At 43.7% G+C, this 16,112-nt stretch overlaps 1 protein-coding gene across 1 annotated transcript; it reads left to right on the top strand.

Annotated features, from left to right (window-relative positions):
* Positions 1–6,578: 6,578 nt before the first annotated feature.
* LOC149945252 (uncharacterized) lies at positions 6,579–9,184 on the top strand. Its single transcript, XM_090176461.1, has 2 exons — positions 6,579–7,679; positions 8,411–9,184. Exons 1-2 carry the CDS (start codon positions 6,579–6,581, stop codon positions 9,182–9,184), a joined length of 1,875 nt encoding a protein of 624 aa, XP_090032587.1.
* The last annotated feature ends 6,928 nt before the right edge of the window (positions 9,185–16,112 follow it).

Consider the following 16,112-nt stretch of genomic DNA (forward strand, 5'->3'; position numbering starts at 1 on the left):
ATGGCTAAGTGGGCAACAACTTGTGCCCTACAATCATTAAATTTAAATATAATAAAACTTGAGAAGTGTACAAACGAAAATATTAAAAATTAATAATTTTATAAAAATATATTTTATTTCTAAGTTAAACTTCAGTGAAATATTTTAGAAGGAAAGTTTGGTTGTTGCGGTCTATATGCTGGTTGTAATTTATGAATTTAAAAGAAAAACTTTAATTGGTATATATAATTTTTATTATACCTAGTGGAATACCTAGTGGAACTTGGGGTCTGACATAATAATAATAATAATAATAATCAGCTAGGCTAATACCCAAGGAACCGCCTTAGGGCCAAGTCATAAAGCGACTTTTTAATGCCTAAATTAAGTGCCCGGGCTACAATGCGTTGGAGGGTGGTGGCAAGCCATTTATCCCACGCTAGCCAACAGAGACTAAAGAAAACTTAGATGTCAGTCCCTCGTTCCACTAGGTATATTAAAAATTTTATATGCAAATTAAACGAAGTGTCTTCCTTTAAATAAATTAATTTCAGTAAAATGAATAAAATATATAATATAAAATTAATAAAAAATTTCGCTACGCTCTTTTTCCACAATTTATTGTATCTCAGGCTGTGGTGCTCTTAGATAAGGTCACTTGTAACTAGGACAAAGAGGACAAGACCTTACTAATGTTTATGCATTATATGAGGTTCGAAACTTTAAATGGTTCAGATTGGCAGGGTCTAAGTTTCGGTTCCCCAAAAAGGTAAAAACGGTTACTAGCTTTCCTCCACCAGTAAGGATGATAATGTTTTACTATAAATAAAAATGTATTTGGATAATTATCCTGCGTACACATTTAACAAGTTGGCAAACTTGCCAAAATATACCTCTCCTCGGAAATTTTTTCCCTAGGGTGTATTAACTACTAAACACGGTAATCAATGATATTCCGCCTTCAAAGGCGGCCCCAAAAAAATTATCCCGGTGCTATCCCAACCAGCAGATTATTTTTTATTTTAATTATCAATATTACAAATGTTATTGTATTAAACAAATTTCCAACATCAATAGAACAAAAACCCACTTAAGACCCATGCGTGGGCTCATGACGAAAACCCAACGAAGCCGATAAAAATCAGTGCAAAATAAATAATAAAAACCCAACTAAGTAACAAGTTAATTAAAATACTTAGGAATCAAGAAAAAGTCAATCTCAATACCCACAGTAATAAACATTGTATTAACAGAAATATGTAATAAAAAATTATAATAATAACCTAATCAAACAACAAGGTAATTCAAATACTTAGAAATCCCGAAAATTTCAATCCATATACCCACGGCAATGAAAATTGTAAGAGAAAAAACCAAAAACACCTTACCGTTAACAATTCCCGGCTTAAAACGCACACAAAAAATCTTAACTGAATAGTGAAGTCTAATTAAGAGCGCATATCTCAAAATAAAAAAACAACGTAACCACATAAATGACAAGTTGGCAAGCCAAAATATACCTCTCCTCGGAAGAATTGTCCCTAGTGGTATTAATTTCTCGAGATAACCCTTACAGATATATCTCCGCAATTTAGAGTTATTTTTTAAAAATATTAACCCATTTCTATCCCGCCCGGTATAAAATTTTAATTATAATTAAAATAATTGAGACGAAACGACCAATTTTAATTTATTCAGAATATCATAAGTTAAGTAGTTACAACAGTAAGTTAGACGTACTATAACAATGCACAATTGAATTAAACCCTTTTACAGAACAAGTTTATCAGTTAAATATAATACGAAGCAAATTTTAATGAAATATCTACAGAGGCTTTTTGGAATTACTCGCTTACGAAATACTTGCCGCATCTTTAACGCTCATTTTATTTCAACACTCGCCCTTGATGAAGATACCGTAGATATCTGGTAGTGGACGACTCGTTCACTTCCTGTTGACGTTGTGACGCATACCACATGAAAAAGACCAATGCCGTCCAATTTCCAATATCATATAATGACTCGCACACCCAAGAAATCATTGACTGCGTTAGAAATCGTAGATATCCAAATATCCACACCAAATGTATTTACAAGAAGCAAAAACCTTACCATCAACAAAGCACAGAGAGCCACTTGACTAACCGCCAGCTTTTAAAGCCATTAACGTTAAATTATCTCCTTTGAATTAACAGAACTATATATAGGTCGTTAAGAAAGTGGACCACCCACAGATGGTATTTGTATTTTTCTCGCTTACGAAATACTTGCCGCATCTTTAACGCTCATTTTATTTCAACGCTCGTAGACTTCCAGTTGACGTTGTGACACATACCGCATGAAAAAGACCAATGCCGTCCAATTTCCAATATCATATAATGACTCGCACACCCAGGAAATCATTGACTGCGTTAGAAATCGTAGATATCCAAATATCCACACCAAATATATTTACAAGAAGCAAAAACCTTACCATCAACAAAGCACAGAGAGCCACTTGACTAACCGCCAGCTCTTAAAGCCATTAACGTTAAATTATCTCCTTTGAATTAACAGAACTATATATAGGTCGTTAAGAAAGTGGACCACCCACAGGGTCTACCCTTTAACCCTCTAATCTCGGCTGACTGCGCTAAAACAAGATTTAACCTTTAAAAAATACCAGATTAGGCCTTCATAAATTCATTAATAAAAAAAGACTTTATTACCTATTATGCTTACGATGCCTGTCTTAATTTCAGTGAATCTAAGCAGCTATCGGTGGTTCTGTGGTAGAGCGCTCGACTGCCAAGCCGAATGGTCTGGGTTCGAAACCTGGGTGGCGCATTTGTTTTTAATCAATAGAGAAACGCTAAATTAGAATTTCTTCGATGCAATAATTTCAATTTCAATTCTATTTCAATTAAACCAAAATTTCGTACTCTATTAAATACGCTTCCGATAAAGCTGAAGGTCTAATTTTCAATAAGGCGTAACAAGTGTCGGTGGTTCTGTGGTAGAACGTCCGCCTGTCAATCAGGAGGTCTCGGGTTCAAATCCCGCCCGATGCGATCGCAAATTGATACTAAGACGAATACCGTGTACAACTGGTGGAAACCCTGCCATTGGACGTTGAGAGGTAGCATTACACTCAGCACTCGGTCCGTCCCAAAGTCATTAAGAAGAAGTTGGAGAGAAAACGCCCATATAAACACAACAGACTCAACATGCACATCCATCAGAACACAAACACAACAAATTCAACACTCACAACCTACGCATAAACATTACAAAAACCGTAATACACCAAACCCTCACGACGGTGAGCGAAAAAACACCATCCAAACCAAACCGCAAATGCATCCGTTAACGCTCACCGTCACGCAGTGATTACACTTTGCACCGAAAATGCGAACGCGTTCGCAGTCCTGACAGACAGACAGACCCACAGACCCACCCACAGACAGACACGGTCGTTGTATAACCCCTCCTGCATTTATTCACTCTAATCGATGCTCCCTTAGCTAGTGACGAATGGTAGATTTGCCCTGCGCCTTTTCACGAATATTAATGGTCCGTCGAGCCGGATTCTCTCGAGTCAGGCTGCATTTTTCGTGGGATACTGGTCGTTGCGGTTGAATCTACTGTTCCTGTGTCCATTGACAAGGTTGGAAGGCTACTGGTGCTGGTTTCGTCGTTCAGTCCGGCATTTGTTTCGAATCTACAAGATGCCACCTCCGACAACCTTAGAGAAAGCCGTAGCTGAGAGGAAGAAGGGAGAATTGGGGCTGAATGCAATCACTAGGAGAGTCCAGGGTCATTCAAAGTTGCCACTCACTCTTCATCAAGCTGAGTTCTTTATCGAAGAATCGGATAAATCTTGGCAATCCATTGCTGAGGCCCATGTGAAGATCATGACACTGGATCCCGACGACGAGCAGAGTCACGAATCAGAATGGAATAAGTTGTTCGACGTTTATACAGCTGCCAAATGCGATCTGCGATGCATCAAGGTGACGTTGACTCCAAATCCTGTCGGTCAAAGCCATCATGCGGAGATCAAACTACCCAAGTTAATTTACCCCAATTCAGCGGTGAAGTTCATGACTGGATCTCGTTTCGAGACATGTACCTGACTGCCATTTACAACAACACCGATCTGTCCAACGCTCAGAAGTTTACATACCTCAAGTCCAAGGTTCTTACAAGCGGCACTATAAGGTTGGCTTTTGTAAGAGGGGCGCGAAGGTAAATTTCTAAAGTCGCGCGGGATGGGGGAAGATAGCTATGATTCCCCTAGTCTGGGGACGGGGCTGGCGAGTAATAAAGAAACAAGATGCCGCAACAGAGGCAGAGGTTAAAGTAACTGCGCAGGCGCGAGTACATAAAGACAAATCCCATTTTCCACGTTTCCACCTTGAGATTTTAGTAGCCCAATTTGGCTATATGTAGGCTATAGTGGATTTTATTTCCATCTCTAAGTATTTCAATTATAAAACAACGTCAGCTTTTAGTTGTATTTTTAGGAAGCGTAATAGAACCTTATAATTGTTTTTAAACATTTTTTTAAATAGAGCTAAGGGAAATAATTTTTATTTGTTTTTTTGTTGGGCGGTATTTAACAAAAGTTACTACCGGCCAGCCGTCTTAAGGTTTCATTCTGCAATTCAATTTCCTACAAACAGAATGGCATTTTCCAAATGTGCCTAATTAATTTTAGGTAAAGTTGTAAATTACAATAAGTTTCAACCACTTTTTACTTTTTAAATATATCTGCTTATAGGTTTTTTCATCATTTTCTTTTGAATGGCAACTGCCTTAATTGCTTTGTTAGTACTGGTACACAAATCTCTAGGCCTTTGCTTTGAATTAAGCAGTTTATAATTGGTTAAGCTTTTTGAACATTAAATGACGGTAAAATATAATTTTTCAATTTTATAAACATGCATGCCCCATTGCTTAATTGACGGATTTTGAAATGACGTTTTAGCGCGCGACACTACCCGTACATGTCTTGGGCACACAGCCTTATTTGCGTGCTTTTTTGACCATAACATGTAGAGGTATTTTCACGCGCAAAATGAATTTTAAAAGCCGTCAATTATTTGGTTAAATGTTTACTAATTTTTCTATAGCTATGCCCCCCAAAAATGTGCTGTATTTGATTGTCGGAATTATAATAAATAATAATAATAATAATTATATTATAAATATAAAATAACTATATAAATATATTTTAAAAATTTATATTTATATAAAAATAACTATATAAATAAATATTTGTTTATACCATTTTTAAAGTTATTATATAAATTGAAATATATCAAATATATTTATGTAGTGATAATATTTAATTACATATTGAAAATAATAATAATAAAAATTTGCAATAACGCGAGAAAGTACTCGAGACCTTTTACATGTGATTTTATAGTGCCGCTTGTAATAACCTTGGCTACCAGCTGATTTTTTCGAACACGTGACAATGAAAGACTGACAACGATCAAGACCAACGTAGCTACCCCGTAAATCGCTCGCTTGAAAATCGGACCAGTGACGTCATTGGCCCGAAAGAGAGCTACGTTTTTCTCTCCGTTTCGACTTTCTCTCCGAAATGCTGTTCCAGAGATGCGCCCCCGTTGCCTCAAGTCCAGCCTGACGGGAAATGCCGCTAAATTGATCAAGTCTCTCACGATATCAGATTCTAATTACCCGATAGCATGGGATACGGTGACGAAAGGGTTCGAGAATAAACGTGAACTCTATTTTTCTATCATGAAAAAATTTACTACGCTACCAACAATTTCAAGTAGCCGCTCAGGCTCGTTACGCTCAATTGTCGATGCCGAAATGGAGTGTTCCAGAGCTCTGGATACCCTCAACATATCGGACAAGTGGGATTCCATTCTAGTCTTCATCCTGACACAGAAGTTGGACCCAGCCTCCAGAGAACAATGGGAGTTGATCCTGAAAGATACGGCGATTCCTTCGGCGAAAGCTCTTCTAGAATTTATTGAGCAACGAGCTCGTTCCTTGGCAGCCTCGTCAGATTCCGGCACAAGAAAGAAAGATTTGCCGCACAGAGCAGTTACCTTGCACAATAGAGTTGGGACGGCAACCACCAACAGCGAATGCACCTTTTGCGCAGGACATCACTTCAATTTCCGTTGCTCTAAGTTATTTGGCATGAACCTCGACTGACGAACGACGGCTACTGGCGCAGCAGAAGAAGCTGTGTTTTAACTGTCTGCGGAGCGGTCATCGGGTCCCGGACTGTCCAGGGGGAAGAAGCTGCAAAATTTTCGGGAAGAGGCACCATTCGCTTCTTCACTCGGACGCAGCCGGTCCGACGTCCGGGAACCTGTCATCCAATGGCACGCAAGATCACTCGTTAACACAAGTCCAGAATTGTCATTTCGGAGGGATGGAGAATCCTCCAGTTCCGCGCGCTGCTGGATGGAGGATCAACCATCTCATGTATATCCGAAGCCTGTATCGGTCAATTGGGCCTAAACCGAGAGAAAGTCGACACTGAGGTGCTCGGTCTAGGGTTGGTGCCACTGGGCAAGGCGAGAGGACTAACTCAAATCCATTTCAAGCCCTACTTCAGCAACCAATAAATGAAAAGATTCTGCGTACATGCCTACGTGCTGAGGAAGGTCACCTGTCAACTCCCTACGAGGAAATACGACGTCAGCAATTGGCATCATTTAAAGCACCTTCAACTCGCCGACCCTGACTTCCACCTGCCCGCCGACATCGATATACTACTGGGAGCTGATATCTTTTTTAAGCTACTTCTCGGAGGGAAGAGAATGGGCGATTCGACGCTTCCCGACGCTGTTGACTCGAGGTTAGGCTGGCTTGTATCCGGTTCAGTTGGCTCCGCTCCGCCCCGAATTCAGGTTCATCATGCAACGATTAGCTTCGAAGAGACTATGAGGCGATTCTGGGCCATAGAGGAAGTTCCGAAACGTTCAGTCATGACGCAAGAAGAAAGGGCCCGTGAGGAAGATTTCCAGAAAACTCATTACCGTGATCGAAACGGCCGATTCATAGTCCGGATACCGATGAAGAATCCGAAAGTCGTATTGGGATCAACCAGGGAGGTCGCTCAGAGATGGTTGTTGCAGATGGAGAAGAAAATGGCTCTACGCCCTGAATTGAGAGTCCTATACCATGAATTCATGGAACAATACAAGTCGTTGGGTCATATGACGGAAGCGAAGCCAAACCCATCCGATCAACGAATCTTTATTCTGCACCATTATATCATGAAGGATTGGAATATGACTAGTAAATTCAGAGTCGTGTTCGATGCTTCCGTAAAGACGAGTTCCGGGTTTTCCTTCAATGATGCACAAATAGTCGGACCGGTGGTTCAGGATTCTCTGTATGCTATTATCCTGAGGTTCCGAACTCACAGATTTGCTTTCTCAGCTGACGTTGCTAAGATTTACCGCCAGATTTCAGTAGCCCATGACCAACGTGAGCTACAATGCATTTTATGGAGATCTTCACCACAGGCGCCTATTCAGGAGTACCAGTTAAACACCGTCACTTACGGGAAGTCATCTGCTCCATTCCTGGCTACTCGAGTTCTTCAGCAGCTGGGTGACACGGGGGCATCCATGTATCCGTTGGGAGCCGAGGTCGTAAAGAAGGATTTTTACATGGATGACGTCATGAGCGGAGGTCAATCCGTCGAAAATACGAAGCAGGTAATCTCGGAACTCCGTTCACTTACTGACGGCGCTGGACTACTCTTCGTAAATTTGCTTCTAACTCACCTGATTGCCTGCCCGAGGTTCCAGTAGCACTCCAAGAAGTAAAGGAAGTACTAGTGGCGGAAGATGCATTTATCAAAACACTTGGTCTCTATTGGGACACTAGCAGAGACCAATTCTTATTCAAGGTTCAGACTAGTACCCCTCCTCCGTTCACCACGAAGAGGATGCTACTGTCCGAGATCGCAAAGATCTTCGATCCTTTGGGCTGGCTAGCTCCGACGGTAGTACGAGCGAAGATTCTGATGCAGGAGGTCTGGACGGAAAAAACCGCTTGGGATGAGCAGCCGTCATAACTGATTCAGAAGAAATGGCAAGAATTTCTGGAGTCATTTTCCCAAATTCAAAATATCCGTATAGATCGCTGGATCCACTACTCCGCTACAGTTACCACGCTAGAGCTCCATGTGTTTTCGGACTCCTCGGAGAAAGCATACGCCGGAGTTGTCTACATACGATCGGTAGATGCCTTCGGGAACGTCAATGTATCTCTGGTCACTGCAAAAACAAAAGTTGCACCAGCCAATAAAGCCATCTCCATCCCGCGTCTGGCGCTTTGCGGAGCGCTTCTGCTTGCTGACCTGATGGAAACCGCCCAAGAATCCTTAAAGCTGTTGTTTGATCGCATCCAAGCCTGGACAGATTCAACAATTGTACTTTGCTAGCTGGCATCGAGTCCACGGCGTTGGAGAGCCTTCGTTGCCAACCGTGTATCTCGAATACAAGTGGTCATTCCCGTATCACAATGGAGTCATGTGCCAGGGACGGATAATCCTGCCGATGCTGCCTCCCGAGGAATTTCAGGAAGAGAGCTTCGACATCACCGGCTTTGGTGGAAAGGGCCTTCATGGTTATCCGACGCCAAGGCGGAACCTGAACCTCACATGCAGACCAAGGATCCTGAGTCATTTAACTTAGCCAAGGTCCAAGAACGGGTCACACTCATCGCTGCAAAGGTCCATGTCATCGAGATGTCCATGATTACAAGGTATTCAACTCTGTTACGACTGCGTCGCATCACGGCCTGGATTTACCGATTCACCGACAATTGCATGATCCAGCGAACAAGCAAGAATGATGCCGACTTCGCACTTACCCGGAACACTGGCCCACTTACAACCAGGGAATTGGAGGCAGCTACGCACGTATGGATCAAATTGGTACAATCCTCTTCGTTCGCTGGAGATATCGAAGCTTTACAAGCAGGAAGGTCGCTGTCAAAGAAGAGTAAGCTCCTAAGCCTGAGGCCTGAGTTGGATTCCCATGGTGTTCTATGTGTCGGGGGAAGGCTGAATCAAGCTGACTTCACAGTCGACATGAAGCATCCCATCTTGCTCCCAAGACACCACCGATTTACCGAGATGGTAATACAAGAAGCGCACATTCAACATCTACATGCGGGGGCTCAACTGGTGCCAAGCATACTATCACTGAAATAGTGGATCATTGGGGCGAGAGACGCTATCCGACATCAGATTCGAAGGTGCATTCCATGTACGAGATACCAAGCAAAGACCACGAATCAGATGATGACGGTCCCGACTTCAGTACTGCCGCTCCTTTACGAGAACTGGCATCGACTACGCCGGGCCATTCCTGCTTCGTCCCATTGCACCCCGAAGCAAAACAACCTATAAAGTGTATATAGATCTGTTTATTTGCTTTGTTACGAGGGCTCTGCATTTAGAGATTGTCTCGTCGCTATCAACGGAAGCTTTCATAGCAGCACTGCGAAGGTTTACGTCACGGAGAGGAAAACCAAGTGACCTTTTCAGCGACTGCGGTACAAATTTCGTTGGGGTGGCAAGAGAGTTGAAGGAGTTCTCAAGACTGATACAATCCGATGCGCACAATGAATCCGTTGCAAATCATCTCGCCACCCAAAGCATCACCTGGCATTTCAATCCAGCTGGCGCACCCCATTTTGGAGGAATATGGGAGGCCGGTGTCAAATCCGTAAAACACCATTTGCATCGGGTAGTTGGTAAAACTCGTCTGACGTACGAAGAATTTTCTACAATCATCACCCCGATTGAGGGATGCTTAAATTCCCGACCTCTGACGCCACTCTCCTCTGACCCGACGGATCTCCGAGCGCTCACCCCGGGTCACTTTCTGATTGGGGACTCGCTGCAATCAATTCCGGACCCTGATCTGGCCCACTTACCAGTGTCTAGGCTTCGAAGATGGCAGCTGCTACAGAAACTCAAGCAAGACGTTCATAAACGCTGGCTACGCGAATACGTCACCAGGTTTCGACAGCGCCCAAAATGGATGACACCTCAAAGGAACATATTAGTCGGTGACATGGTATTAGTCAAGTCTGACGTTGCCTCTTCCGCTACCTGGCCGTTAGCTAGAGTCATCGCAATCCATCCTGGGGAAGACCATCTCACGCGAGTTGTCACCTTACGAACTAGCAAGGGCGAAATAAACGACCGATCGTGAAGCTATGCCTGCTACCTTTGGATTACGAAGAGTTTCCGGAAGACACGAAATAAACTTTACTTAAATTGATATGATAATATCAACGCCGGAGAATGTTGAATCATTGCGAATTTTTAGAGTTTGCCCACCTTTTGTCGGTTTCCTTATTCGGCAATTTGCCAATATTTGCGTTTATTGTTTTAACATGTTTTTTATGTATGGTATATATAGAAGAAATTAAATTCATTAGGTGTCTATTTTTGAATACGGTTGCATTTATTCACTCTAATCGATGCTCCCTTAGCTAGTGACGAATGGTAGATTTGCCCTGCGCCTTGTCACGAATATTGGCTTTAAAGTTCTATTCATCCGCTCAGTCAGATTTGCCTGAGCGTGATAATGGGCCGTCGTCTTAGGGCGAATGCCGAAATCCGAACAGGCCCTTTTGAACTTTTTACTAGAAAATACGGATGCATTATCAGTTATAACCTGTCGTGGGAATCCATATCGACAGAAAACTTCATACATTTCTCCCATATTTTCTCAGTAGTCATTTTCCTAAGCGGGTAGGGTTGTGCCCACTTTGTAAAATGATCTACTATGACGAGTAGGTACTGATTTCCCTTGGCGCTTCGAGTGTAGGGTCCCATTAAATCAGCGGTTACCAATTCAAAAGGCCTTTCACTGGGGACGCTAGAAAGTAACCCGGGGGTTAACTGCTGGGATGGCTTACTTCTCTGGCACACCCCGCAACCCCTCACATACTTGATAACGTCCCGCTTCATCCCCGACCACGTGACTCTGATTTTCAAACGTTTAAACGTCTTGCAAACCTCCTGGTGGCCGGCAAGCGCATCTTCATGAAAATACTTAATGAATGGTACTCTAAGTCTCTTAGGTACCACCACTTTCCAAGCATTTTCAAGCCCGTCTTCATCCTCCTCATACCAAGGAGTGAAGTACCTAAACAATAGGCCATCTTTGTCCATTATATACTGATCTAGTACTGTCCCGGCTTCCAATGCCGTAATCGGACTCCCAGAGCTTCTAACCCGCTCTTACTCAGCGATAATCCTCGCTAACACTAGATCAGTAACTTGCGAACTTATGATGGCTTTCCTGTCGAAAGGCAGCCCCCACTCCTTGGAAGAGTTTTCTCCCTCCACGGAGTCAGAAGAGTTTTCCTCTGAAACCGCCAACGTCACCACCGCTTCTCCCTGACCATAAAGCATCCGCTACAACGTTCAATTTCCCTGGGAGGTATCGCACCTCGAAATTATACGGCTGTAGCTCCAAGGCCCAGCGGGCAAGTCTGCCCACCGGCTCCTTAAGGTGTCGTAACCACTTCAACGCTTGGTGATCGGTTTCGATCACAAAGTCCGTACCCTCGACGTACATTCGGAATTTCTTGAGGGCGTATACCACAGCAAGACATTCCAATTCCGTCGTCGAGTAGTTGCGCTCCGCCGATACGAGTCCCCGGCTTACAAAGGCTATAGGCGTCACCCCTTTCCCGCCTTTCTTCTCTAACACAGCGCCTAAGCCCTTTAAACTCGCATCGCATTTAATGAGAAAGCTCCCATTTAAATCCAGGAGCACCAACTCCGCCGTGTTTTAACCTGCCTACTTAGTTCCCGCATCGCATTGGTATGGGTACCCTCCCAATGCCCTGTTGAATCGTTTTTCAGCAAATCGTACAACGGCCTGGCAGTTCCCGCCCTATTCGGGATGAACTGCCGATAATACCCGATCATTCCGAGGAATCTCTGCAACTCCGTTACATTCTTGGGCTGAGGGAAATCCTCTATAGCCCTCAATTTATCCGGATTTGGCTTGCAGTACCCCGGTCCGACCTTATAGCCGAGAAGCGACACCTCGTCAGCGCAGAGTTGCACCTTGTCCGGGTTAACTGTTGATCCCGCTTCGGCTATACGCTCTAGAACCTTTCGAATGTTAATCAAATGATCCTCAAACGATTCGGAATATACGACGAAATCGTCGTAAAATCCCAAAACAAATTTCCATTTGTAAGGAGCTAAAACGGCATCCACTAGACGCATGAACGTGCTCGGAGCGTTTTTCATTCCAAAAGGCATCTTTTTGAATTAAAAAAGCCCCCGATGACAGACGAAGGCGGTCTTCGGCCTGTCACACTTCCTAACGTTTACTTGATAAAAACCTTTCGAAAGGTCAAACGTGGTGAAATACTTCGCGCTTCCCAAATACGCCAAAATATTTGGGATTGAAGCCATGGGGTAACAGTCAGACTCCGTTATCCCGTTTATTCCCTTAAAGTTAATACAAAGCCGTTTGGTACCATCCGGCTTGCTCGCTAGTACAATATGCCCAGCCCATGGCGAGACTCTAGATCCAACAAATCATCAAACGCCTTGTCAATCTCCTCTCGCTTTCTTTTACTAGCTGGATGGGGGTGAACGAAAATCGGCTTGGCATCGCCCGTCTCTATCGCGTGTTCATTGATAGAAGTTTCGCCGGGCCATTTCGTAAAAACTTCTCGGAAATCCGAGATGGTCCTTAACAAAAGTTCCCTCTCCCCATCCGTGCACTTAGACTTTGAAACTAACGTCTCCAACGCTGCGGGGGTTCCCACGGCGCCGGGACTCTCATTGTCTACCTGACAATAATTTACCCTTTCGCCTTCCTCTTCGAAATCGAAGGTAACGACGCGCTGAGGTAGGGGGCTGATTGACCACCCTCCCTCGCTCATTCTTAGGTCTATTTTTTCCGCCCCAATAAAATCTCTACCCAAGATAACAGGAGGGGTCAGACCTCGAACTACAAGAAAGCGTTGGCGGCGAATGCCGCCGGCCCACTTTACGGAAAGCCTGATACGGACCGCGACACGACACGTGCCACGGCCAAATCTAACTGTAGTGCTATTTACGCTCATTTTCCTCCCTTTTTTCTCAAAAATGGGGATAAAATTATCACCCAAGAGAGAGACGGAGGAACCAGAGTCTAACAAGCCTAGAAACGAATGTTCCAAAGCTCGGAACCGTAACAATGGGGGGTTTTTCCCGCCAAATGTTCCGTCAGCACACCGGTTGACCAAGGGAGTGCAATTCTGAGTATTCGGAAGCTCTCCCTCGTTACCGGCTTTCCAAACGTCAGAATTTTGCCGAGGCTCACTCCATTTCCTGGATGTACATCCATTTAATTGGAAGGCCTCCCTCGCCAGTTTCGCTGCTCGGGACAATGGAGTTTGATATGTCCGGGTTTCCGATAACCACAACAAACTAAATTCTGGCACACCAGCCTAAAACTTTCTACAGGATTCTGCTGGAAAATTTGCTGCATTGGTTGAGGGGCGACTGCCGCGCTCGACCAATTAGCAGACTGCCTCTGAATCCTATAATGCCAATAAGGATCCAGAGCAGCTAGGCTACTCCCATAACACCCAGAGATACCTGGCTAGAATTAGCCGGCACTCCGGTGGCTGCTAAACTCACCGCGCCACCAGTAACAGGGGGCACTCGGCCAACCTGTCCTAAAGTTCCCCCGTAAGCCAGAGGTGGCTCTAGGGATTCTAAAGCGGTGGGCGGGGGGCTATAAACTGCTTGAATTTAATAATCTTGGCCTCCTGCGACATTTCTTTCAGGGTGGTGAATGCCTTTCCCCTTAAGTGATGACGGTAGTGGGGTGGCGGAGTGGTTAGCACTTTCGCCTCGCAGCAAGAGGAGCTGGGTTCGATCCCAGCTTGTGCCACTGGGTGAAAACTCGGAACAACTCCTTCTGCGTTGAGTTTAAGGGGTTTTCCCCCGAGTTCTTCGGTTTCCCCTTCCATAAAAACTTGTCTAGGTTAACGGTAATAGTTAGTGTACGGAGCTGTTGGCTTGATCTCGTAGCATGCAGGGCTTGCCACCACCCTCCTACGCTTTGTAACCCGGCCACCTGAATTAAGGACTTCAAAAGTCACATGATGACTTAGGCCTAAGGTGGTGCCTTGGGTATTAGCCTAGCTGATTATTATGACATTGCCGTAACACCCGAGCTACCTTATCAGCCTCGGTGGCGGTTCCCCCAATACGCCGGTAGAATTCAGCTATACAGTGAATATACTGCGTCAGGGGTTCATCCGCACCCTGAGTTCGGGTATCCAACTCAATTTGGATACGCCTGGCATAATCGGTGGCTAAATATTCGTGGCGAAATGCCTGACGAAAAACGTTCAAGGACGGAAACACTCCTTGGAACGACCACCAAAGTGCAACGGGTACCCGCATGCACGACGGTAGTACCAGCAAGAGGATATCCCCTTCGCTGTACCCCGTAACCGCCTGATACCGGTTGAGAGCCTCCAGGAATTTCAAAGGAGACTTCTCGTCGGCCGGACCCATGTAGATCGGCGCTTCTACATTTAACTTAACCCTCGGGATTTGGGCAGCGCGTGCTCCCGCATCCCGGCTGGTCGCATAACCATCCAAGGCCTCGCGCAAAGCACGAGCCATGACTTGCGCCATTAACTCCTGGGCTGGGTTTCCAGTACCAGTACCCCCTTCATTTCCCAAAACCATTCCGGACCTGGTTTTAATGTTTAAAACTTAAACCGCGACTCTAAAATCCCTAGAGCCGCCTAACACCAAAACCCCTCCGGAAAACCCACTGGGAAACAAAGGTACCCCCAATACACTAATATAAAAAATACACTAACACTAAAATTTTAACTAACCCATACCCAAAAATTTTACTTAAAAATTAAAATAAACTAAACTTTCGTACATTCAACAACTCAGGCCCCACGTTGGGCGCCATTTGTGAAGCCTGGAAATTGTCGGCTTATGTTTAAACCATGTACGAGAGTTACACTATAAAATACTCTTTATTAATTATTTATTTATATATATTTACCAAATATTACAATGCATGGCAACTAATAACTATCTCTTGATGAGAGAATAGAAAAGATGTGACTGGTTAGGTCGGAGTCCGTAACCAAGAGGGTTAGTCCATTGTCCCGACGTCCCTTTTATAGCGGGCCCCTCGAATGACGCTACCGGTCTCCAACCTAATTGGCTGGAGAAGAAAGCCCGCCAAGAAATATTTGCGGACTCACTGTGGTGCAATAGAAGCGTCACCGGTAACTTTACCCCGCTCTTAACCCTTCAGGTCAGAGGTCGCCATTTTTGGAGAATTCCGAAGGTGGACGACGCGAGCGAGGATGAGTCATCCCTACCTCCCCCAGCAGCGTTGGCCCGAAACAACGAGATAACTCTCTGAAGTAAAGGGAAAGACTGCTAGGGACAAAGCCTACATTTGCGGATGCAAATGCGGGCTTTACAGTATCTGAGATCAATGACAAGTTTGATACACTTTCCCCAAAGGTAATACAAATGAATAAAGTCAAAGAGAGGATTACCAGAATTATTTCAAGAACCATCGATCAATCTTGGTTTATTTCAAACGATGAGATGCATCAGCATGTTCCATGTGTTGATTACTTGAAAGAAATAATCATTTTTTTGTACAACTTTCTATTAGTAGTAAATTGGAAAAACATAATTTAAAGCCCAGAAACATCTAGATCGCAAATTACTTAAGGTTCAACATTAACAAATACTTACCAAACATGATTTTACTCGTTAACCATTTCGATGTACTTGGATTAATAATATTCCAATTATTTATCCCAGAAATACCCTTGGATTAATGATCATTAATTTAACCTCTGGCCCTGATTCAAGTAACAAAGGTCTAAATTAACAAAAAAATAGTTAATATATGAACATTCTTAAAATAATTAAATATAATTAATTAAAAACTTACTTTTTATCGTTATCTTAATAAATTATATTGAAAATCCTCTAAGCAATCGTATTTCTCTATTAAAGCTGCACAAACATGTCTATTGTCTATGCTACAAATAAACACGTGAAGAAACAGCTTACTCCCGGCTGATAGATGGAGCCGACGTTAACGAAA

The sequence above is a fragment of the Leiobunum rupestre genome, chromosome 5 (genome assembly GCF_980474605.1).
Source record: "Leiobunum rupestre chromosome 5, qqLeiRupe1.1.hap1, whole genome shotgun sequence".
NCBI lineage: Eukaryota > Metazoa > Arthropoda > Arachnida > Opiliones > Sclerosomatidae > Leiobunum > Leiobunum rupestre.

Excerpts from the sequence above, each read along its gene's own strand:
- LOC149945252 (XM_090176461.1), top strand. The coding sequence starts at position 6,579 with ATGAAAAGATTCTGCGTACATGCCTACGTGCTGAGGAAGGTCACCTGT. Across the intron at positions 7,680-8,410 it reads CCGTCGAAAATACGAAGCAG|CTGGCATCGAGTCCACGGCG; the intron begins GTAATCTCGGAA and ends GTACTTTGCTAG.